We start from the raw sequence: 27,221 nt of genomic DNA on the forward strand, positions 1-27,221 counted from the left end.
TTTATCGTAGAGTTGTTATTGAATATGGATGTTGTACTATCTTTCTTGTACTTCTGCTATTAAAAGTGATTCTACAATATTTTTATCATGATTTCTATAATCATCTAGGTCTAACAACCGGACTCCTGATGTAACTTTCGAGCTTCCTCTCCCCCCCAACTTCATGTAGGCTTAAGTTGTCTTCCAATATGTAGCTTAGAGTATTAGCTAGTACATTAGCCTTTCGTGGACTAAATGTAGCATCCATGTTATAATCTTATAACAATTCAAGTCTTTGTCTTTCACGTGGACTCAATTCTTTCTTTTAGCAATATACAGAAGTGTCCTATCAGTAGAGTTGACGAGATGTGGACTATGCTTTTGTTTGACTTGAGAAAATGGATTGTAGTGGCTTTTTGAATGAAGTAGGGTCCCAAGTTAGAACTCTAATTAGAAAGGGATACGGGCTAGATACCGATCCGAAGTGATCGGAGCACTTTAATTTTTGAAGAAAATCCGGAATGTGTACCGGTCTGAAGTGATCGAAGCATTTTGAATTATTGAAGGAAATCCAAACTGTGTACCAGTCCGAAGTGATCAGAGTCCTTTGAATGTAAAATACCCATTTTAGGAGGTGGGCGCCTGTAAAATTTGAACTTGAAATGAGATGCCCATTATTCAGGAAGGCGCTTGGAAAATCTTACTTTGAAATAAAATGCCCATTGTTTAGGAAGTCACCTGGAAAAACAAGAAGTTATTTTTCTACGTAGGAAAATGATGAAAAGGGTTCTGTCATTAATGACTTAGAGAGGCAATAGATGAAAAAAGATAGAATTTGAAATGATATGGCAGGGTCAGACTAAGACTGCCTACGCATCCCAATGGAATCAGGCCAACACGTAGTTCGATTGCAATATATGACTGAATCCGATGTGGATTACCTACGTATTCCTACCAAAGGAAATCAAGTCGCCGCGTAGTTCCAAGTATATAGAATGATTTTTGGTTTTCTATTATAAGAGTGGGACCGGACCCTACGTGGATTGCCTACGTATCCCCCGTAGGAAGTCAGGTCGGGCGTAGTTGTGTTACAACAAGGCCTAACTCTACTGTCAATAAAACTTGACTATTTTTGTTTTATGTGTGTTTTACTATTTTGCAGCTTTGTAGAGAATATTATAGAGAAAGACTGCTATTTATTGATCAATTTTTTTTTGACTTCGGTTGATACCAACAACTAGTTATGTGCATAAGAATTTCCACCATATACTTTCCAGCAATCCGAGATCAGCTTATGGGTAATTCTTATAGCTTCGAATGATACCTCAGATATACCCAGATTCGACAAGATTTATTCGTCTTGCATCAATCATATGTTTTGAATTCTACATATCCTCATGTTTCAAGTGCCCTCACCACAAAGAAAGTCCTAATTTTCACACATATTTGATGTATTTTTTGTATTTTGACTTTTAGGACATTTTTTTAGAAGTACACTCACGCTAAAAAAGATGTTCAATGCATGAGATTGAGATACCATATGCTTGACCTTTATATGAATATCCACTAATGTGAGAACACTTGGAGTGGGATCATATAGGGCTTTGTTGTCGGCTTGTAATGTAGGCTTGGGAATAGGTAGAATATTTATTTGGGATAAAAGTGACTAATCCTCCTTGAACATTGCACTGTGTCCGTATTTTCGGTGTTCAAACCATGTTTCGGCGCTTGATCTTGTTCAGCATCGATGTTCCTTTCTTTCGTTTTGACTTCCCTTTTTGAACTTGCAGGAGATTCTTCTTCCTTTTTTGAGGTTTCTCCTTTTCTTTTTCTTTTTCCTTTTTGAAGTTTCTCTTGCTTTGCAGGAGTTTTCCTTCTTTTTGTTGGAGTTCCTCCTCTGTGAGTTGTGGATTTTCTCCTTTTTGTTGGATTTTCTTCAAATTTGCGGAGGTTTTTCTCCCTCTTGTTAGATCCTCCTTTTGAACTTACGGAGTTTCCTTTTTCTTTTCTTGAAGTCACATCTTTGGTTGTCTTGGACTTCACATCTTTCGCTCTTTCATGCATGTCGCCTTCACTTTGGTCTTCGTCCGAAGTTACACATTTTCAGTGCACGCAGGGAGGTTGGGCAAGAGAAGGGTAGTGCTCGTAAGCATAATGAAGGGTATAGGATAAGATGTGGTTGTCCAAAGAAAAGGCTTAATGCTCAAAGAGGGAATGCTAGGGATTGACATCATTTGGTAGGCTAGAAAGACTCAAATGGGTCAAAGAAGGGCTACGATCCTTTCCCAAACCAAGTGTTACTCAGGATTTTGCCTCAACAAACATTCGGGCCATGTTCTAGATCTATAATGCAATGCAATGAATTTTAATTTAAAGCTCACCACACAATGCACATGAAACGATGAGTTCGGCTTTGTTCTTACCATAACTGTAAGCGGGAGATTATTTTTCAAGTGTCACTAAGATATAATTGAGAGGTATCACAAGACTCTATGGTTTACCCGAAGCTGATCCTCTCCATCATTACCAATTAACATTTGTTCTTTCCCATGCACACTCCTAACTATGTTGGTACCAACCAAGTCAATATTTGATGATTTTTTCACACTATTCTTTTGAGAAATTGGGACTAGAGTCAAAGAAAAGTTTTCCCTCTTCTTTTTTTTTTTTTTTGGAAAATGGGACCAAACCCGAGAATGGGTTCCCCCTTTTTTTGGATTTTTAAATTTTAACTTAACAATAATTTTTTGTTTCTCTTCTTTTTTGAACTTTTGACTTAATCAATTTGTTTTCTAATTTTTGAAAAAATGAGTCCGAACCCGAAGGTTTCCTACATATCTCATTGAAATGAGAATCAGGTCAAGCATAGTTTAGGAAGAGTAGAAAGATTTTTTTTTTTAGATTTTTATTTCATTTCATTTTTTGAAATTTTGAATAAGAGAATTTTTTGTGATTTTTAATAAAGAGAATTGAATGTAAAATGGGCTTTGTGGTTACTGTTCCGGTCGATATCGGAGCATTATATGTTAGACGGGCATTGGTACCGTTTCGATGCGATATTGGGGAATTGAATGTTAGACGAGCTTTGTGGTTACCCTTCCGAAGCGATATCAGAGCATGGACAGAAAAGTAAAATGACGGGATGTGTACCGTTCAGTATAGGAGCATTGAACAGGAAAGTAAAATGATGGGTTGTGTAACATTTCGTATAGGAGCATTGATTATTGTTACACTGGGTTTGGTATCGTTCCATATAGGAGCGTTGACAGGAAAGTAAAATGACGGGATATGTACCGTTTCGTATAGGAGCATGGACTGTTAGACGGGGCTGGGTACCGTTTTGTTTAGGAGCGTTGATAAGAAAGTAAAATGACGGGTTGTATACCGTTCCGTATAGGAGCATTGATTGTTAGACGGGGCTGGGTACCATTCCGTTTAGGAACGCTGACAAGAAAGTAAAATGAGGAGTTGTGTACCGTTATGTATAGGAGCATTAATTGTTAGACGGGGCTGGGTACCCTTCCGTTTATGAGCGCTGACAGGAAAGTAAAATGACGGATTGTGTACCGTTCCGTATATGAGCATTGATTGTTAGACGGGGTTGGGTACCATTCCGTTTAGGAGCGCTAACAGGAATGTAAAATCTCCACGCGATGGGAGGGACAAGAAAGTAGATCTCTGCACGATGGGAGCGACAAGAATTTAATCTCCGCACGATGGGAGCATTTTTTTGATTTTTTGAAAAATGAGATCGAAACCGGACAGGTCCTCGATTGATGATTTTTATTTTTATTTTTAAAGAATAAGATCGAACTTGGGAAGGGTCCTTGACTGATGATTTTTTTTTAACTTCTGAAAAATAAGACCGAACCCGGGAAGGGTCCTTGATTGATGATTGTTTTTTTATTTTTGAAGAATAAGATCGAACCCGGAAAGGGTCCTTGATTGATGATTTTTTTATTTTTGAAAAATAAGATCGAAACCGGGAAGGGTCCTTGATTGATGATTTTTTTTATTTTTGAAAAATAAGATCGAACTCGAGAAGGGTCCTTGATTGATGATTTTTTTTTTTGAAAAATAAGACCGAATCCGAAGGTTGCTTACGTATCTCGTCGAAACGAGAATCAGGTCAGGCATAGTTTGGGAAGATTAGGGATAGAGGAAGATGTTTGGATTTTTGAATTTCCTCAAGGAGGAATTATGCAGGAATATGTTTTTGGATTTTGATTTTCCTTTGCTGTCTACAGAAAGAATTCGAAGCAACAGGGGAAGATATATACATTTTTTTATTTTTTCAGAGATGACCCTTTCGCAAGGATCTTCGGTCAACTGTGACCCAAGTGGCCAGACTTGACAGACTCGTCCAATTAAGGACGAGAAAGACCGTACCCATGGCGGGTTGCCTATGTATCTTGATACAAGGCCAAGAATCAGGTACGCGTAGTTCGTGAAGGTTAGAGAGTATGAGATGTATGGTTTTCAACTTCTTTTGCTCTCCTATTTCAAGGCATTGCAACTAACTATATTAATTGCATCAAAGATATGTATGAAATGCAAGGGTATAGACTAACTCGGAGCGATGCCTCGTTGTACCCATGATTGGGTGTGGTATCTTTGGAGTTTAAGAGCGTCTCCCTCTAGAAGATGTGCCCCAACTGCTCCTTCAAACAACTGCCTAGATGCCCTGACTATTTTCGAGACAATTGTTGTGGTTGTCTCCCAATTGACTGGAAGGATGTTTTATTGCGACCGTCCAGTTGTCCACATGAACTTTTTGGTGATCGTCCCCGGCGAGCCGGGACGATTATCTGATGCAGATATAGAAATATAGTGAAAGAAGTGCCATCATAAAATGATGGAATTAAGAATTGTAACTAACACTCCCCTGATTGTTCGGTTGATGTTCCACAATGTCCGATGTCGGATGCTATTTCCCGTGCAGTCCGAGGATGATGCACATTTCGACTGTCCGCAAGAACCATTTGATGGTCCTTCCCAGTTGACAACCAGGAACGATATTCTGATCTAAATATAGAAAAGTTGTGAGAGCAACGAAGTCATAAAAGATGATGGTGTTCATTATAAAACTACTACTCCCCTGATTATTTGACTGATGTTCCACCAAGTCCGAGACTAGATGGTATCTCCCATGAAGTGCCCGGGATAACGTACCTACAAAACCTGGAGGAGAAAATATTTGAGTCCCTCTTAGGTGAAGTTACAATACTAAGAGGGTGCATAGTTAGGCCGTGCAGCCAGTGGTGTATCTAGTTATGATCGGGAACGCGATGTCAGCATTCCACGATGTTTCCATACATTGTGTTGTCCCTCCCGCATCCAAAGAAAAATTCTTAGTTCGAAGGAGGGAAATCGATTCGTGTTGACTTGAGTCTTCGCATCTTCTTCCTTGTTTGTCCGAGTCGTGTGAGCATGACACTTCTCGAAAGCTGACTATCAACCTACACGTGTTGCAAAATGGGTTGACTTGTATTGAATTCTTAATTTGGGAAAGTGAGAGTAGACACCATTGCTCCGTAGCCACATGCATGAAGAAAGACTGGCATCCCACATTTTGGGTTTTAAGTTGAGTGTGGATTGGGGTAAGACTGGTATGGTATTTTGAGACTTGGATTTCCGGATAAAGTTTGGTTGATGCTCTCGGAGATTTCTGGATTGAGAGCATCATTGCACTGTTCCAAAAGAACTACCCCAATTTTCAGTACCGAGGAAATTGTTTTGAAATAGTGGAGATTGAACACCGTGATTCTATAGCCAGATATTTGAAGAAAGGACTTGCATCCCGTATGTTGGGATTCAAGTCGAGTGAGAGTCAGAATAAGGTTGGCATGGTGTTTTGATGTTTGGATTTTTGGGTGAAATTTTATCTATGCCCTCGGAGTTTTATGTATTGAGAGCATCATCGCACTATTCCAAAAGAACTACCCCAGTTTCCAGTACTGAGGAAATTATTTCGAAATAGTGGGGAGACAGAACCCTTATGTAGGGTTGCCTATATATCTTGCCAGGGCAAGAATCAGGTCAAAAAGTAGTTCGGGCCAACTACTGGAACTATGAGATCTATATGGTCATCATGAATGAGTGATTGTTCTTTGAGAAGAAGTGTGACTATGAATAAGAATTTTTGGGTAGGTGGGTGGAAACTGGTAGATCTTGAATAAGAGATTGATAGTGGCATAGCGCATGGATCTATCTCAAATGACGAAAGTCAATAAAGGTGTAAGGTATGGTTGAGAAGAAATACATCAAATTAGTGGAAGATGTACCAAACTAGATTGATGTATCTTTGGAAAAGGATGATAGAGTCCAAGTGATGGTATGATTATGTGGATAGTCATGAAGACCGAAATTGGTATGTATATTTGGAAAGTTCAAGGTTCAACACAAGTCAACCAGAGTTTAGTCAGACAAAGAGGACCTAACAGTGGATAGTAAAGAGAATATACATGCAACAGATAAAGAATACATAACAATGGCAGGCAAAGAATATGTAGCAAATATATAACAAATATATAACAATGGCAAGCAAAAAATATGTAGCAAGTAAAGGATATGCAAGGGTTAATTCAGCTAAAGCAAGATGCAAGATTCAACGTACAGTGACCTAGGAATTCTAAGAGTAGATTTACCTAGATTCAGACATGAGTTAAGGACAACTGTGAGATGGTATGTAGTTAACCTCGTATGCCAATCTTCGAAACTAGAGAGTTTTGAAAGAATGTTCAGAGAAATGAAAAGAGAACCCTCACGTGACTTGTGTGTGATTGTGTACGACCAAGAGTCGATAGAAAAGTAATGACAATTCAATAAGGCAGTACCATAAGCATGTGACAAAGAATATACAACATGGACATCTGTGAAAGCATATACATCATGAGTATGTGTAAAAAAAGAATACACAACATAAGCATATACAAAGAACGTACAACATAGGCATGACAAAGAATATGTAGCCTGAAGCACGCAACAGAGAATACAAGACTTGAAGTATGCAACAAAGAATATATAGCTTGAAGCACGCAACAAAGAATATACAACTCAAGGCAAAAGACAAAGAATATACCACTTGTAGCGCATGACAAAGAATACACCGCCTGAAGCGTATCACAAACAATAGACTAATTGAAGCATGCAAAGATGAATATACGACTTGTAGCAGAGCATATATGATTCAAAACAAAGAATATACAACTTGCACTAAAGAGTATACAACTTTAAGCAGAGAATATACGTCCTGAAGCATGTGACAGAAGGAATAGAAGTTGGAGTATTGAAAAACATGTAATCTCTCAAGTAATTGATCAAATCCATTGTGGTTAGAACCTGAAATATCCCAACAGAGTCACCATGTTGCACCATATTTTGCATAAGTCAAAATAAACTATAACTTATAGTACTCTTAAGGTTAATTGAAGTTTAGAGTCGCCACATAGTATTTAAGATATACTAGGACACCTATACTACACTATGTAATGTACACCTTAATTGTAGTCTGCGAAACCATTGAGATCCTAGGTAAGGTTTCAAGTTATCTCGAGGGTAAGGTGTTAGGCATCCCTCAAGATCCATAAAATGTGGTTCATATGGACTCAATCAAATAAATTAGGGAAGGTTCAAAAGAATGATAAATTTGTTATATACAAATAACGGTGAAATAGCTTGAATGAAGAGTGATTGAACAAGAATGTCACATGGTGAAAAATAAATGTTTATGTATGATAAATCATATACAAAAAGGGATGAATTATGTGAGAATTGTATTTTTATAAATTGACAAAATGCAAAGAAAATATGTAGTAACAAGTGATGTATTTGTTAAATTAACTAGATGAATTGTAGTTAAAAATGCACTTGGAAGAATTTAATTTATGTCCAGAGATAAACTATTTTGAGTGATGGGCTAAAAGAAAAGAAAAACTTACTTTAAAATAACTGGCTATAAGTGGGAAAGAATCACCTTTGAATAGTTTTGTGTAATAAACAAGATAAGAAATAGTTGGTTTAACATTTACAAGAAAAATAAGAAATTAAATTAAATAGAGGACAATTAATTTTTAGCAAGCAAATAATAAAATATTTATATTTATATGCACATGTAGTAAAAGATAAATGAATAAAGTGTATTAAATAATTTACATTAAAAAATTAGGGTACTAGACAAAGAATAGAATTTAGTATTTTAAAGAATGGGGTAAGTACGTGAAAAGTGGCTAATATATGCATTTGATTAAAGTACGAACGTAATAAAGAACAACAAACAATAAACAAGATAAGGTTGAACGATATACAAACACTATGTCTTGCACTTCTAGTCTAAAGACCATAATATGAAAGAATTTTACAATGAACATTAAGTGAAAAAGCTAAATGTGAAAGAAAAAAAAGTTACTCTACATGATTGACAAAAGGTGAAAAAGAATAATTTTTGAACAACCTTTGCATATAATGAATAAAGTAAAAGAATTAATTTGATAAATAGAGAATGGATGTAGTATAAGAAGATGTGTCAAAATATTTATGGCATAGAAAATTATCCCGTCAATATAAAAAAATATATTTGCGCTAAAGAATGGGTTATCATTCAATGAGCAACTAAACACCATCTTTAGATTCATGGTCTTGAAACACAAATTATGTGAGGCAAGCCCAAATAATTACAAAGCCCAAGTCTCTCAAAGAATAGTATAATAATTCAATTACAACTTCTATATAAATTATATAATCTGAAACGCGTCAATTAAAGAAGAATATACATACATGGAAGAAAATGACATGTTTTCATTTTTTATGTATATGATTAATTTAATTAGTTAGGTATACACTGATTCTAAATTAATTAACCAAGTTACAAAATATATTCAATATCTCATATAAACTTCAAGAATTACTCAAACACACAATATTGCAAGTTAGTCCGATTAGCAACTAGATGCAACTAAGTGTTTGGCAAATAGATAAGCATCAAAGCAAGCAAGTAAACACGATATCTATCTACTTCTTTACTATACTTTACGTTGTGAGGGCATCCGAGAACGAAAAGTACGAAACGGGGTTTCGACGGGATACCAAGTCAACCTGCGCATCATCTTTCAAAGCGACTTCATATGATTGTAACTCGCAAAAGAAAAGCAAAATTGTTAGTAAGATAATATAAAGTGAAATACAATAAATATTACTAATTTTGAAATAATTTTCTTTTGAAAATACTTTCATAAAAGATTGTTTTTCTTTTTGAAAATGTTTTTGAAAATTGTTTTAGAGAATGATTTTTAAAAAAATATATTTTTGGAGGGCTCGGATGGTGTATGCCGTATAGCAATAAAACATTAGTATGAACACCGACTTTATTGCAACTCCGGCGGCTAACCGTGTTGCCTCTTGAACCACGGATATTCTCATTCTCGTCTTTTATTTTTCTTTGGCTCTCATCGAATAAATATATTTGGTTCTAGATCCGAAGGAGGACAGTGTAGTATATTGTCATTATCGGTCAAAAACCTCACAAGGGCTCAAAATTTTTATTAAAATCGGCCTTATCCAATACCACAACGTTCTGTCCAATATTAGTAACTAACGCTGGAATCACAATGAAATATGAATATTAAACCAGCACGAACATAGTCAGAACGGCTACAAGGAGGGCAGAACAAGAGCCTCAACAATTAGTCAATGGAGCAGTCAAACCAACATGGAAAAATCAACAAACAACATCAGAATGTCAAGAAATCATAACAGTAATTCATCAAATAAATGTGTAGCTTTTGAGAAGGAAACCATCCCTGATAAACCAAACGTCCAACGGTCCATCAGAAGCCATAAGAACCCGTGATTAAAACATGTTAAAGACGGTCAAGGTATCAAAATAAAGCACACGATGTGTCGCATTCCGGCAGAAATTTCCGGCAAAACAGTCGAGTTTCTCCACTCATGGATCCACCACGCCGCTCAACAGCACGAACGCCGGAGCAACGACGGGCAAGAGAAAATCAGAGAGGTCGCCGTGCTTGATTTTTCCAGCTAGTCACGCTAGGTATCGACAAGATCTGGCCAAAGACAAAGCAATAGTGACGAGAAAAAGAAAAAATGGGTCGCCGGAGTTTTTTTTCTCCGACCAAGTCTCAAATCTACAAGTACAACCAAGTATAATCATTTCCGGCGGGTTTTGAGCAAAGCCGGAGCAGCGTCTCAAAATGAGTGAGAAGACAACGATGGTTGGAGAATATGCGCCAGCCAGCCGGTGATCAAATCCGGCGGCGACGACGGGAAACCATGGAAAGAGGCATTGGGAGAACATGGGAAGGTGCGGCTGTCGTGGGTGGCCGGATTCTGGCCAGCCTTTGTTGGCAAAGATAGAGAGAGATCTGCACACTAAAACGAGAGAGAGAGAGAGAGAGCAAAATGGAGAGTGACGTCTAGTTCTCTCAAGAATGATAGAGTGATAGCTGTCTTAGGGTTTATTAGAAACCCCTTAAAAATCTGATCCTTCCTCCCTCAAGTGTGTGTTTTTATTTATATTTTATAACATATATAAAATGTGTGGTCTTCATTTGACTAAAGATAAAAGATAAGTGTAAATTATAAAATATGTGGTTAAAAAGTAAAAGATGTAATGTCACATCAAGTCATATAACTTGTCATATCACATTAATATCTAGTCACATCAAATATCATATCATATTCGATGTCCGAACATTAATTTGATTGGACTGGATTCGTTATTTAAAATAAATTCCACGGGCTTTCATGTAATTAAATAGATCGTGCTACGAATTATAAAAATAATTATTTAATTAAAAAAAATTGTAGTATTTATTTGAAAATGTAATTACTACAATTGTGTCGTATTAATTATTATTTTATTTTTGAAAATACAATAAGTTGATAGAATATCCTAATATTTGAAGAATGTGACAATTATCAATAAATTGTTTGAAATTTATAAAAAAATGCACAAAACGATTGTCATAACCAAAAATCCAACTAGTCATGATGACATTTATCCTAACCCGCTAGGTAAGTCAATTAACAACTATCCAATTTAATGAGATTTATTGAGACAAATGAATGATAATATAACTGAACCTTAATACATTTCTCAAGGATTGGTAGTACAAATCATGAGCTTTTAAGATTTAGAATTTACAAAGATGGTATGAAATAAAGTACATCATATATTTGAAATATACATGAACAGATTAAAATTCTAAAGCTACCAAGATCAAGAGGCAGCAATAACCGAAACGCAGGTACATCTTCAAATCCAGCTCCCGTCGTACACAACAACATCTGCATCCAACATCTGCACGCAAGGTGCAGAAGAGTAGTATGAGTACAACCGACTCCATGTACTCAATAAGTAACAAACCTAACCTTAGGTTAAAAGTAGTGACGAGCTGGAACAAAGGTCGGAGTCCAACACCAATAGCCAACAACAGTTCATAACAACATAATAAAAGTGATAAAAGAAGTAACACAGAGATAAAATGCTCAACTCGTTCACAGTTCCCGAGAATAGGCATGATTTTCAAGTATATCAGTGAAAACCCAAATCTTTTACCGAAATCACCAAAATATGAGTAAGTTTATAAAATTGTGATTTTTTTCCAAAACTTTCAACAGGTAAATGTTTCATTTTCAAATGGCATAAGGAACATACATCTATATGTCTACATGTCAATGTGTATGTGAAAGTGTGCATGTCGAATGTAATGCAACTCAGTGATAAAATCATATGCATACTCTTAGAGTACTCAATCTCACTGTCTCACACTTTTCACTCATCACGCCCAATCATTCAACACACTCAGTCACTCAGCACTAAATAGGGCAGATCCATCCCTCAACACTCTCGTCACTCAGCACTGTACATGGCTGGAAATTGAGTTGGAAAGGAAGTTGGCAGAGGAGCGTGAACAAGCAAATATAGAAGTAGACAGGAGGATCCATCTAGAAGCGGACAAGAGGACGCATGAACAATTTTCTAGTTTCATGACCAGAATGCAACAGGTACTTGCTCCGCTCCTTCTTAACGATTCTTCTTCCTTCTCGGCAATTCTTCTTCCTTCCTTCTGGACAATTCTTCTTTCTTGATAATTCTTCTGTCACTTGCTCTCCATCTTCTTTTCAAATTTTCCTTCTTTAACTTTCATCCTCTTTATAATAGACTATTGGGTTGTTTTTTGTTTATGTGAAATATGGATTTTTCGATGGCATATGTAGTGTTTGAAAAAATGCCTGAGAGAAATACTTGGAGTTACGTGAAAAATCACTAGAATTTTATAATCTGTTATAGCTAACTTAGTCAAACGAGCAGAGTAGTCCCTTTTTTTTTCTTTTGCAAAGATGAGAAGACTTCTCTACTAGTTTAGCTAGTCTTCAAATTTCTTTGATGGAATTTCGAATTTCTCCGCAAGTTTAGCTAGTCTTCTGAAAGTGAAATTGATCCTGCTTCCAAGTCAAACTAATTTTTAGTGAGGGAATGTTAAATAGAACATAGCAGAAGAAAAACGAACAACTTACATAGCTCAGGCCTATATGTTTTCAGCCATTTTAATTCTTCCATGTCTATTGCTGTTTGAGAATGATAAAACCATGTTATCGTCAATAGCTTGCTTAGTATTCTGAGCAAACCCTAAATAACCACTGCAACCACAAATAACCTGTATGGTCGAACACTACATATTTGGTGTCTCTTTTATAAGTTGACTTTTGACCTGCTTGTATTCATTATTTTTGGCTGAACCAATACTTTATTTATATCTATATCGTATGCAATGGTTTATGTTCATCATGAATGCTTTGGGAAGTAAAGTCTCCTGGAGAGTGTCGAAAGGATTTCTCCTGTTTTTTTCTTTGTATTAAGTCTATTTCGCTAGTTTAAGATTAACACATTCCATTCCCTGCTAAGTAGGAATGACTATTCTTTTTTCCCAAAGATGTCTTTGTTTTCTCAGGTGGAAGCAACTACTTCGGTTTCATTAAAATAATAAGCATTTCAATTAACAAGGAATTCTCTCTTTTCTTTTCTTGGTGTCACCTAATTAAAAGTTTTTCATAATTGTCATCATATTCATCTTGTAGCTAATATCAACTGACTTGATTATTGTGTCTCCCGTTTTCAATTTAGCCGCATTTTCCCTAAGGTAGTCCACAAGATAACATTTTCCTACTCTGCGATATCCTTTCTGCACAACATATCATGTCGTTATAAGCTTATTTTTATTAGCTAATGTAGTGTTAATTGATCAGCAGAAAACTTAAATATAGTATAACTAGATTTTAAGGAAAATAGGTTAGTTACCTATACGTTTAAGCTAAGGATTAAGCCTGCTTTTGGAAGAGTTGTATTATACATAGTTGTAGAAAGTAAGAAACCTGCCTTTATCACTTTATTGCTAACTTGACAATAGTGAATCCAGAATATCCAACTCTTCCTTCCACTAATTACTGATAATATTCTCTTATCAGCTATAATCAGTTTATCACACACACACGCATAAAAATAATGTCGGTAGAGACTACAGTTCAAAGGAAACTTCATAGCATTGTTATTGTATTTGCGTATACTTCTGGGGCTTTAGTGTAATTTGACAAATATATTGTTATTGTCTAGCTTGAACAAGGCACTTAAACAATAGTATCGTTCAAGGATGATGTCGACCAAGGAGCAGTTACAAGGCACTTAATATTTTATCTTTTTTGGGATATGTATATGCGTACAATTACAATGCACATTGAAGTGTCGTGTAGTATATATGTAATTGACTTTTTAGTAATGAAAATATTTATAATATTCGGTTTGAGAAATTCTTTTGATGTTTTTTAAATATTATTGGTTGCTTTTAATATTGGTAGCCAATTGATATGAATATCCCTATATTAAAATTTACAGAATTGGTTCCTACTCGAAATGTGTATAATTTTGGTCATTATAGTTTTTGAGAAAATAAGTTTTAGTGGCAACATTATTTTGTCAAAAAATATTAATAATTATTGCGATGTTAAAGTTGCCACTGTTGGTTTATTTCTTTTGCAGCGACTTTAGTCGCTACAAAAATTTATAGTGTCATTCATGGTTTATTATTTTGTAGCGATACAAGTCGCTACTAATAGTCATTTATAGTGGCCACATGAACTTTCCACTGAAAATAATATTTTGACAGCGATAGAAGTTGCCACTAAAGGTGAATAGCTGTGGCGACCCAACTAATATTTATTCTTGTGGAACCATTTTTGTAGCGGAATTTTTCACTTTTTGTGGTAACTATGTTGCCACAAAATATGCACTTCTAGCGGCGACCTTTAGATTGTGCCACAAATACCTTTCAGTTACGGTTTTGCTTGTAGCAACACAAATGTCACCACTGATAAGATGTAGCAGTGACTTTCAGGAATTTTGTAGTGACTTTGGTTGCCACAATAAGGCTGATTTCTTATAGTCATACGCAAGCTTTGAGGATTTAATGATGTTTATGTATATCTTCTCCATATGCTGAGTTGTTTAACTGGAATAGTACCTGTGTATATCTTCTCTATATGCAATTGTTGATGTGTTATCTGATATCAAATGCGTATCTTCTTTATCTGCTGAATTATTAATAGACTTGCACACATCCTCTCTATGTGCACTTTTTGGTGGTACCTGTATTTCATGTTTGGATTTCGATACTATTGTTGGGTATATGTATATATTTTTTAGTTGTACAGGTTATATCTAGTGAGTATCCTTGACTTGAGACCTCATCACTACTTCACCGAGGATAGTCAGAATACTTATTAAGTACATTGGTTACGTTAGACCCATACTACACTTCTGCACCATGCGTGCAGATCTTGGGGCTGAGCTAGTATGGATGACATAGGCAGGCATTGAAGATGTACCTGCATTCTCGGATATTGCTACCACTTGTTTTTGGTAGTTTAGGATTGAACATCTGTTTATGTATATTCAAACATATCTTGTATTCGTTCTTTATACCATCTTCGTAAATCTAAATCTTAGTATCCCATGCCTTGTATTACCAATCCTTGGGGTATTGTATGAAATTTAGTTATTATTTTTCCTTGTTACTAATGATCTTTCACTTGAGTTACATTATTCTATGTTTGGCTTAACTAGCATGTTGGGGTTAGGTTCCATCACGACTAGGTGGATATTAGGTCGTGACACCAGACTAGGTGCTAGATACATCCCTTGGTGATCTTCTTTGCTGAATTAAGGTAGGAAATAAACCTACCCTTTGGCATGATGTCGTTCCCCTTCCATCCGATGACTAGCTCATTTGGAAACTCGAGCCTAATGGTTCTGGCTCCATAGCCAAGCTTGTCATAACACGAGTAAAGCTAGTCCATACCTATTATTACATCAAAATCTGTCATCACCAATTCAACGAGATCCGGTAGGGTGTCCCGACCGTGTACGGTGACAACATAATCCCAATAGACCCGTGTTGCGCTACTAAAAAAATAGGTTTTAGCAACGGATAAATTCTATAGCTAAACAGAAAAATTCATCGCTAATTTCATTTAGCGACGGATTAGCAACGGATTATCAAGAAATTCTGCTAGCTACGAGCATTTTAGCAACAGATTAGCGATGACGTTCGTAGTTAATTCCAGTTTTTTTGTAGTGTTGCCACAATAGGCTCAACAATTGGAGTAGATACTGAGAAACACTTGGGAAGCTATTCCGGCTCTATCCCAAAACCCATTACAACATAAGGAGTAACATATGATAATGTAGAACCTGGTCTATAAGAGCCTACACATCATGAGATTGAACTGTTAATATACTTGTGACAACATCTGGTGAGGCCTATGAACTCTGGCGATCCATCATAGCATAGAATCGGCCGGGTCCTCCTAAACGTTGTACACCACCTATAGATATGCCACTCCTAGCTGGTGTCTAAGTTCCCTGAGCTGGGGGAGGTGCTGTAAAATTAGTAGTCGCTGAATGTGCCGATTGCACCACTCATCCACTAGCAAACTATCAAAACGAAGGACAATCCCTATGAATATGGCTGCTAAAACCACACACAAAGCTTACACCTAGGGCCATTCGACAAATCCCTGGGTACTTCATCCTACACTTAGCACATGAGGGAATCTGTTGCAGCTGAGAGCTCCCACTAGACTGGATCTATTGAAAGGATCCCTAATTACCTTGGCTTGGCCTGAAGCAAACCCACTACTGCTGGCTAGGCCAGATGATGGTGCACGAACTGAAGACTGTGCAATAGATTGCATAGGCCCAGATGTCCCTCTCCTAAATAATGCTTTTCCACTACCACCACAACTAAAAGAACCACCAAAGTTACATGCGGATGGGGCCTTATTCCATTTTTCTTTCTCTATCGTGCTTCTCATATTTCGGGTCTCCGTAGCTGAGAAAATATGACCATCTTCCCATAATTCATATCAAAATTTAAAGCGGATGTAGCATCCTCATTGATTACCTAGAGAACTAAGGCCTTGCACAAAAAGGCACACCCTAACTTCCATAGTCGCAACACATAATGAGCATACTTCGAACGATCCACAAATTTCATGTGATAGTCCCATACACTTATAATTCCTTGTTTTAGATTCTCAAATACTGCGACACGGGCTGCTCTAGTCGTAGTAGGAAGAAAATGATCAATGAAGGCATCAACGAACTTATTCTAATTTGCTGGAGGGTCATCTTCCCTGTGGGACTATTGAGTTGAGAATGTATTTTGTTTTGATGATTAACAAACCTAAGATCTAATGTGTTGAAACAACATGTTCATGGACATGTTTCTGCTATTAGACTAGTGCACATATGTGATATGTTGCTAATGCAAGAACCAGGTTCTTAGTAGATGAAGTGCAGAATGCTTACCAGGCGTAATAAATCAGAATTTATGTGCAAGTTGGATTTCTCAAGAAAACCTATTCATGCTCTATAAGGAAAAAATTAATTGGAGAAATTCTTATTCGGAAAGGATACGAATTGTAACCGGGTGAGAAACAATTCAACCCCCCCTTCTTGTGTCTGAGTAAACTCTAAATTAATAATTGGTATAATAGCAGATTTTTTCATAAGAGGCTAACACCTTGAAAGGATCTACTATGGCCATACCACGAGATGCTTAAGAAGGACAATCAACCGTTAGGCCACCACTATTTAATGGAAAATGCTATGGTTGGTAGAAAGAAAGGATGCATGACTTTCCAGAAGGAGAAGACCTAGAGCTTTGGGACATTGTTGAAAAAGGACCAAAGATCTCCATGATAGTTGATGACAAAGGCTGATACCATTGGACCAAACCCAAGAGAAAAATATTTCGAAGAAGATGTCAAATGTATTCAAATGAATGCTAAATCGAAAAAGATTTTGATTTATGGTATTGGTCCAAATTAATACAATAGAATCTTAACATGTAGAGATGCAAAATCCAGACGGGATTCCTTGCAATGTCCACATGAGGGTACGTCTCAAGATAAGCAGTCAAAGATCGATATGTTGACTAGGCAATATGAATTATTTAAGATGAAAGAGGGGAAAACCATTCTGGAGATGCATATGAGGCTTACATCAATTATCAATGAATTGATATCTCTTAGAGAAGTTATCCTTCGAAATAAAATTTTGAGAAGAATATTGAGCATACTGCCACCCTCATGGGATAGCAAGGTCAATGCAATCACTAAAACATGAAATCTTAACATAGTGACTCTTGATGATCTTATTGGTAACCTGGAGGCCAATGAGTTAAAGCTTAAGCAAGATCGTCTAGATCGAGAGTCTACTGAACCTTGAAAGACAAAGAACCTAGTTCTCAAGTTCACTCAGAAGCAGGACATTGAAGAATATGATATGGCACTGCTTACTAGACGTTTCCAACGAACAATCAGGAAAGGTAAATTTTTGAAAAAAGGTAGTTCATCCAAACCTAAGGTTATAGAGAGAAAGAATATTGATAGATGTTACAAGTGTAGAAAGAAAGATTACTATATTAAGGACTGTCCACTATGGGAAACCTAGTGGAGGAAGAAGAATAATCTTGAGAAGTCTAAACAACAAAAAATAGACCATGTTCCTGGATGCATGATGACCAATAAGATTTTGGACAAAATTATAAAAAGAGATATGGCTGCTATGTAATCATCCTCAATAAATGAGTCTGATGATAATGAAGAAAGTTATGAAGATGACTAGTCTCTAATGGCCAATGAAGATAGTGATTCAGAACGTGAATATCTCCTTTCCCTAATGGAAAATTAAGACTTTGATGTTGACAATGAAGAAGAACCTGAGGTAAATTTTCAAGACATCAAAACTAACATTCATACTTATTGATGTATATCAAACCTTTTTGCTGAAAAGAATCAATTAATGAATAATTATGCTTTGCTCAAGTTTGAAAATAAAAACCTAGAAGTAAGTAAAGAGAACTTGGAAATTTTTATCATTGAAACTTCTTGATGCTCCTATCACAAGAAAGGAACTGGCCACATAAATCCAGGAGAAACTAGAGGGTGAATTAAAGAAAGTTAACACTAATCTCTTAGTTGAATCTAAAAAGGCTAGGATGCTTCAAGAAAATCTGGTTAAGGCTAAGTATGAACTAGAAGAAATCTCAAGTGGACCAGGTCATCACAGATAATGTTTAAGATGTATGAAAACCATAGTAGTAAGAAGAAAGGTTTAGGACATACTAAGGCTAAACCTCCATATAATCCACATAGAAAGTATGTTAATATTCCTTACAATCATTTGTGCATACACTGGGGTAACAATGGTCACTTCAAACAAACATGCATGGCTAGGATTAAATTAAACCAGAAAATATCACATATGTTAAGAAAAAGAGAATAATAAACATGGTCTTTCAACAAAAGGAGCAAGACTTTCAGGTTGGACTATAAAGAATGTGATTCATCTATTCACTCAAAGAAAGAGACCGAATCTAGCTTGGGTTCCTAAAACTAACCTTTGAATGATTTTGCAGGCTAAGGTAATAGGAAGCAAAAACTAGTAGTATGTTGATAGTGCTAACCCTCACAACATGACTGGAAATAGAGAAACTTTTCTCCTACTAAACGTCTTTTAAAGAGGGAGTGTGGGCTTTTGAAATTGTAAGAAAGGTGACATAATAGGCATGAGTAAGGTTGTTAAGTTTCACTCTTATCCTATTGATAATGTATACTATTGTAAAGGCTTAAAGCACAACTTGCTGGGTGTTTCCCAGATATGTGATATAGGGAACCATGTTGTATTTACTCCTGCAAACTACATGGTTACAAATGAAAACTTTGGGAACCTGGTTCAAAACAAAAAAGGTACAGAAATGCTTATAAATCTAATATTATGTCTTTACCTGAAAATGAACTATCATGTCTTAGTGCTCTCGTTAATGATTCCTCTTTGTGGCATAAAATATTAGGCTAGTTTCTCACTATTGAAAAAGGTGATTACCAATGACGTGCTTCTTGATTTGCCAAAATCAAAATTCAGGGAAGCTTAAATTTATGATGCTTGTGCTAATGATAAACATGTTTTATATCCTCCTTTATATCAAAAGAAGTTGTAAGTACTTCTCGTCCTCTAGAGCTGATACACATGGATTTATGTTATCTTATAAGGGTCCAAAGTAGAGAAGGGAAAAAGTATGTATTTGCAATTGTTGATGACTACTTTATATGTAATGACCCGACCGATCATTTTGAGCCCTGACGCGTCATTCGGCGGTTTAAGAACTTGAGTAACTTTACTTCAGGTATTATGACTTGTACATATGGTCGGAATCAAATTTTGGGAGGTTTGGAGTTGATTTGGGAAGAAAATTCTAAATTCAGAAGCTTTAAGTTGGAAGAATTGACTAAGGTTTGGAGTTTTAGTAAATGACCTCGGAATCGGGATTTGAAGGTTCCAATAGGTCCGTATGATGATTTCGGACCTGGGCGTTTATTCGGGTCGAGTATCGGGTGGCCCGGGAGTATTTCGGCGCCTATTACTAAAGGTTAGCATTTTTAAAAGCTTAAGAATTTCCTAATTTTGGGTTAAAGTATATTTTGATGTTATCGATGTCCGTTTGGGATTCCGAGCTTGGGAATAGCTTTGCATGGTGATTTTGGTCTTAGGGGCGTGTCCGGATGTGGATTTGGAGATCCGTAGGTCATTTGGCGAAAGTTGGAAAAATTGAAGGTTTTGGGGGAGTTTGACCGGGAATGAACTTTTTGATATCGGGGTTGGATTCCGATTCCGATTCCAGAAGTGGGAGTAGGTCAGTAATGTCAATTATGATTTGTGTACAAAATTCGAGGTCAATCAAATTTGATTTGATAGGTTTCGGCGTCGAATATAGAAGTTTAAAGTTCTAATGTTCATAAAGCTTGAATTGGGGTGCAATTCGTGCTTTTGATGTTGTTTGATGTGATTTGAGGCCTAGAGCAGGTTCGTGTTATGTATTGGGATTGGTCCCGGGGGTCTCGGGTGTGATTCGGGGTAGTTCCGTACAAGTTTGGGTGTTTTGATGCTGCTGGTTGCTGGTTCTGGTGTTGTTCTTCACGTTCGCGAGGAGCCTCTCGCGTTTGCGAAGAAGGATTTTGCTGCTGGGACTTTGTTCTTTGCGTTCACGAAGAGGCTCTCGTGTTCGCAAAAAAGGAATTTCTGCTGTCCGTCATCTGACTTTGGAAGCTTATATCTCTCAATCTATAATGAATCTGGAGATGATCCAAAAATGAAAATTGTAGATCTTGGTGTCTAGTTTTCCGAAAGGCTAACAATTTATCATTTGGAGTTGTGTACAAAAAGTTATGGTAGATAAACTACAGACTATCCGGGAAGAGTTTGGAAATCTCTACTGTATAGGGCTGACGTTGGAAGCTTATATCTTGCAATCTATAATGAATTGAGAAATTATCAACATATGAAAGTTATAGACCTTGATGCCTAGTTTCCAGAAAGTCAAACCATTTATGATTTGGAGTTTGGAACAAAACGTTATGACTATTATACTAGAGGCTGTTTTAGAAGAATTTAAAAATGGCTTTTGAGAATTTTGTTCATCGCGAACGTGATGGGGGGCTCGCGAATGTGAAGAAGGGTCACCTGGGCAGTGTATAAGTTTGCAAAATGAGTTTGGATCATTACAACTCATTTTCTCCATGGGAGCCGACCTAGAAGCGATTTTGGAGCTCCATCTTCATCATCTATGTCAAGGTAAGTGATTATTACCTATTGTAAGTTAAATACTTGGATTTTATATAGATTTTAACATGGAAATGCATGGAAAAATTGTGGAAAATTTGGGGTTTTGGTAGAAAATCTAGAAATTGATATTTTTAGATTTTGACCACGAATTGGGTATGGAATTGAGAATAAATCATATATTTGAGTTCGTAATGTTTATCTTCGAAAAGTTTCGGAATTCGGGCACGTGGGCCCGAGGGTTTCTTTATCGGCTTTTCGAACGGAGTTGGAATTTATCTAAATTGATTTTTTATGAGTATTGGAGTATATCGTTATTGGTTTGCACATTGTTTGACTAGTTTTGGAGCGACGAGCATCGGTTTGAGGTGTTAGAGGGCTTTGGAGCCGGTTATGGAATTTCGGAGCGAGTTAAGTCTCCTGTCTAACTACGTGAGGGGGAAACTACCCCTAGGTAATATATTTAATGTGTGCAACTTGTTGCAGGGACTACGTATGCACGAGGTGACGAGAGTCCGTCCGTAGTTAGATTTATGTTATTGTCCGGGTAGATTAGGTTCACATCATGTTATAGCTATACTATTTGAGTAGTCTCTCGCCTATTAAATTTCTCTATTTTATATTACTACTTGAGACTAGAATTGCTTTGGTAGAGACTTCACGAGTTCATGATTAGTCACCGAATAATGTTACTCCCCTTACGACATGTTTTCGGGATATATATATGTTTTATTGAAAGGTTTTTATTAAAAAAATTATAACTCACACGTTTATTCGTGAGTGGGGTCAAGGATCCGTCAAAGCCTCTTATTCTAATGGGATCGGGTCGTTCGCCTCGACAGGATTATGTATTTCATTTCTTATGGGATCGGGCCATTCGCCTCGGCAGGACATATGTACCACACTCTCATGGGAGCGTGCCGTTCACCTCGGCAGTTTAATAGATGCATCTATGGTTCATGCCGTTCGACCCTCGGTAGTGCACACTTTAAATTCTTATGTTGGATCGGCCGTACGCCTCAACATTTCTATAAGAATATCCTCATGGAATCGTGCGTAATATTTGGCAAGAAGCCAGAGTATCTGTGAGTTTTTCCTTGATTCGAATTATAACAACCTATTTGGTGAGGTCCATTATACATATATATATATATATATATATATATATATATATATATGCTCTGGTTAAGGAGGAATTTGCTAATTAAGAGCTTGAGTTTATTGTAAGGAGGATAACTGTACCACATGTTTACACTTGTTTATTTCATTTATTTACTCTGCCTCATGTTTGTTCACCTCCTTACTGTACCTGATATTATTAGACCACTAGTGAGTGTCGATGTCGACCCCTCGTCACTACTCCTCCGGGGTTAGGCTAGATACGTTCTGGGTACACGTGGATTTATGTACTCATACTACACTTGCTGCACATTTTTGTGCAGGTACCTTTATGTCTGGTGGTCCTTTGGGCATAGAGGCACGGATGATGCGGGGGACTTGCCGCGAGCTGCATTTCAGGTTACCGATCCGCAGCCAACAGAGTCTTCTCCAGAGTTATTTATATTTTTCCTGTCCAATTTGTATTCCGGACAGATGCTGTATTTTATTTTACTTCCTAGTTGATGCTCATGCACTCGTGACACCAGGTTTTGGGGATGCTTTTGAGTTGTTCTATATTAAAGTTGTAAAAATATTGCCACTCACTTGTAAATTTCATATCTTACATATTAATCGAAGGAAATTATGATTTCAAAAGTACTAAAATGAGTAATGAAGTTAATTATTTAATTGTTGGCTTGCCTGACAGCAGCGTTAGGCGCTACCACGACCTTTAATGGATTTTGGGTCGTGACACTATATTTACCCGGACCATATTTCTTGCAACTAATGAGGAGATGTTGGCATGTTTATAACAATTGTCAAGAGATTGCAACAAAAAATAAGCACTCATGTTGACTGCATTAGATCTGTCAATGGAACTCAATTTCAAAATGCAAACTTTCTTGAGTCCTATGTAAATAATGGCATTGATCATAACTTTTATGCACCTAGGAACCCACACCAAAGTAGGTGTAATGACCCGATTGATCGTTTTGTGTATTTGAGCACCATTTTCCCACTTGATGCCCCCCTTATGTGTATTTGGTGTTATGTGACTTACGGGGATGATTGGTATAGGTTCATGATGGATTTTGGATTGAATTGGAACACTTAGTTCCAACGTTGGAAGTTTAAGTTATAAGAGTTTACTGGGGTCTAACTTTTGTGTAAACGATCCCGAAATGATTTTTGATGATTGAAATAGGTTCGTATGGTAATTTTAGAGTTATGCGTATGTCCGAATTTGGGGTTTAGAGGTCCCTAGGTCAATTTTATTCTATTTGGCAAAAGTTGGAAATTAGAAAGATTGAGAAGTTCATAGGTTTGACCGGGAGTTGATTTTTGAGGCTATCGAGTTTTGAGTATTGTTCTTGGAGTTGGAATATGTTCTTTATGTCATTTGGGACTTGTGTGCCAAATTTGGGATCATTCCAAATTGGCGAGGCTTGAATCAGACGCTTGGTATAAAGTTTGAAGTTCGTGAACTTAAGAGATTGATCTTGATCAACGGTTCATGATTGTGATGTTATTTTGTGTGATTTGAGACCTCGAGTAAGTGTGCGTTATGTTTTGGAACTTGATGGTATGATTGGACAGGTATTCTGATGAGTTATTGTGCTCCGCGATCGCGAAGAAGTTGGAGCAGGAATACAGTTTTTCCTTTTTGCGTTCACAAAAAAGGTATTGCGTTTGCGAAGATGAGGGAGTTGAAGCAATGCGATCACGTGAGGTGGATGCATTCGTGAAAAACTGATGTTAGAGGGGAGGAGTGATTTCACGTTCACATACCTAGGTTCGCATTCGCGTAGGCTCAACAGATGGTCAGGCATCGCGTTGCGAAGAAGGGGGTCAGTTAGTCAAGAATTTGGCCATTGCGATCACGAAGTGGGTCCCGCGATCATGAAGTGTATAACTGGACAAAAGTATAAGATATCATTTTCAGGACTTTGAGCTCATTTTATCATATTTTGAGATTGGGAGCTCGGATTGAGACAATTTTCACTACTTAGATTGGGGTAAATGTTCTTGTTTTAGATTTGATTATTATTCATGATTCCCACATTGAATTAGACATTTGACTGTTGAATCAAAGTGAAATTTTTTGGGGTTTTGGCAAAACTTTTCTAAAATGAAAAATGGAAATTTGAACACGATTCACTTTTCAAGATCAAAGTTTTCTTTTTTGGGGTTGTTTCCTATGGTCTTAATTGATAATATTAAGTTAATTATATTTTACTACATTCGAGCCGTTCAAAGGTCTATTCGAGCTGGAAGGGATTTCAAGAGTATTTATTTGGTTTGATTGAGGTAAGTATCTTGCCTAAACGTGGTTGTGGCGCAAGTGGCCTCAGTAATTAGTGTTGGCTACGTGTTATAGGTGCCGCACATGCAAGGGGTTGACACCATGTGCGTGCACTGGGGTTTTATCCATGCTCGGGTAGTGCTTAAGCTATGTTATGCCTTGAATCAATTGCTAAGCTTCATGCTATCATGATTTTTATGTTTGTACCCATTTGTGAGCTAATTGAGTCTGTTAGAAGATACATGTAGGTTAATCTCCTATTCAAATATGATAATTGCTATTTTGTGGCATAACCGCCTAGTTTGAGCTATGGTGGTGCACTTTGCACAGGCATACACCTTAGCATGTCACTTGTAACAATCCATGAGTATGTACTGTGATATCCATTTGTCATGTACATGTATTCTTGTATATGCTTTATGTGTGATATGGACTGGTTTGATAGCATGTGAGTGGTCCATGTAGATTTGGTATATGATAGCACATGAGTGGTCCGTGCGGTTGATATATATTATACGTGAGTTGTCCACACAGCGTGTGGATAAAGATCCATCCCCCTAGGGTTATCCTCTCATGTTTCTGTGATGACCCAACCATTCATTTTGTGTATTGTAGCCCCGTTCCCCTGTTTATTGCTTCTCTTATGTTCATTTGTGGCTTGTGACATTCCAGAATGGTTGGTTTGGTTCCAGAGATGTTTCGGAGTGAATTGGGACACTTAGTGTCAACGTTGGAAGCTTAAGTTGGAAATATTGATCTGAGTTTGACTTTTGTGTAAATGACTCCGAAATGGAGTTTTGATGGTTCTGATAGCTTCATATGGTGATTTTAGACTTAGGCATATGTACGTATGTTGTTTTGGAGGTCCGTAAAATGATCTAATGATTTTTGGCAAAAGTTGGAAGTTGAAAGTTTGGAAGGTTGAGAGGTTTGACGGGAGTTGACTATGTCGATATCGGGTTCAAATTTTTTTTCTAGGAGTTTGAGTAGGTCCGTTATGTCATTTATGACATGTGTTCAAAATTTGAGCTCTTTCATAATTGGTTTGATGTGATTCGGCATTAGTTTTCGAAGTTTGATGTTCATTAGTTCATCAAGCTTGAATCGATGTGAGATTCGTTGTTTTGATGTGATTTGAGGCTTCTCGTATGTTCATATTATGTTTTAGGACTTGTTGGTATGTTTGGATGGGGTCCCGGGGGCCTCAAGGGTGTTTCAGATGGTTAACGGATCAAATTTTGGACTTAAAGCATTTGCTGAATGTGTAAGGCTTCTGGTGTAATCGCATCTGCGGTGGGCTTGGGCGCAGATGCGGAGTCGCAGGTGCAGCTAAGAAGTCCCATAAGTGAAGTGGGAAAGCTAAAGGGAAGTCCGCAGATGCGTACCATTTGATTGGAGGTGAGTGTTTGGGCTGTGCTGGTGAAGGTCGCAGGTGCGAAGGTTCACCGCATCTATGAAGCCGCAGATGCAGAGAAGTGATCGTAGAAGCTGAAGAGGACAGGCAAGGCTAGGACCACATATGTGGCAAGTTTCCGCAGGTGCGTACCCGTAGAAGCGGGGATTGGACCATATAAGTGGTTGGTCGAGAATTAAGAGAGAAGCGCAAATGCGCTTTTTTGACATCATAGTGCATAAGAGGAATCGCTGGCAGGTTATTAAAAATCGAAGGGTTTCATTGTTTTCTCATTTTTGGAATTGTGGAACTCGGTCTAAGGCAATATTTAGAGTATTTCACATCCCAATTGAGGAGCTAAGTGATGTTTTATTTGATTTTGGTATTGGATTTTAATTACCCATTGATTATTATGCCTAAATTTCATGAATTTAAGATGGAATTTGGGGATTTTTGGACGATGTTATGGAGAGTAAGATTTGAGGGTTTGAGGGTCGATATGTGGTTGGAATTGGTTGATTTTGGTATGGCTGGACTCAGAATTGAATGGGTATCCGGAATTTATGAATTTTGTCAGGTTCCGAGGTGCGGGCCCAGGGTTGACTTTTTGACTTGAGTTAAAGATCTTAGCTTTATCTTTTGGAATCACTTCTTATGGCTTTTATTGATGGTAATGCGTTACTTTGACTAGATTCGGATCGTCCGGAGGTCGATACGCGCGGATGAGCTTTTTAGAGGAGTGATTTGGCTTGCTTGAGATTTGTATCTTATATAAACTTGGTTGATGCACTAATTGCCTGAATTATTTGTGATAGCTACGCGCTATGAGTGGCGAGTATGAAAGGTTGAGGAAAATCTGGCCAGTGTTTGTTTGGACTTGCATTTCATCTTTACTTGCAACTTCCGTGCTTATTTACCTGATCCATTTGCATATTACCCTTATATGTTGTATCATTTACTGACCTTGTTATGTAAGTCCGGGTAGACTTAGGACCTTGTTATGTAATATTTAAATTATTTGAACTCATTTTTCTAGATTAATTAAGTGAATTTATAATTGAAACTGATTTGGGTATATATTAGGCCGAGCTTTATCACCTTGAGTTGTTTGGCGAGATATTTAATAAACGATAAAAGTCATGTTTAACTTATGCTCCTGCACCTGTGTTGTAAGCACGTGACTCGTAATTCAATAAGTTTTCTTCCTTTCCTGTGGATCGGGCTGAACGCCTCGGCAGTATATTGAGATG

General features: G+C 37.1%; 1 protein-coding gene across 1 annotated transcript; it reads right to left on the reverse strand.

The window, feature by feature from the left end:
- Positions 1 to 1,626: 1,626 nt before the first annotated feature.
- Positions 1,627 to 2,043, reverse strand: LOC138898827 (uncharacterized). The gene has a single exon (XM_070184931.1). It carries the CDS (start codon positions 2,041 to 2,043, stop codon positions 1,627 to 1,629), a length of 417 nt encoding a protein of 138 aa, XP_070041032.1.
- Between the last annotated feature and the right edge of the window lie 25,178 nt (positions 2,044 to 27,221).

This window comes from Nicotiana tomentosiformis, chromosome 9, assembly GCF_000390325.3.
Source record: "Nicotiana tomentosiformis chromosome 9, ASM39032v3, whole genome shotgun sequence".
Lineage (NCBI taxonomy): Eukaryota > Viridiplantae > Streptophyta > Magnoliopsida > Solanales > Solanaceae > Nicotiana > Nicotiana tomentosiformis.

Bases quoted from the DNA above. Each gene is read 5' to 3' on its own strand.
- LOC138898827 (XM_070184931.1), bottom strand. From the start codon at position 2,043: ATGCATGAAAGAGCGAAAGATGTGAAGTCCAAGACAACCAAAGATGTG.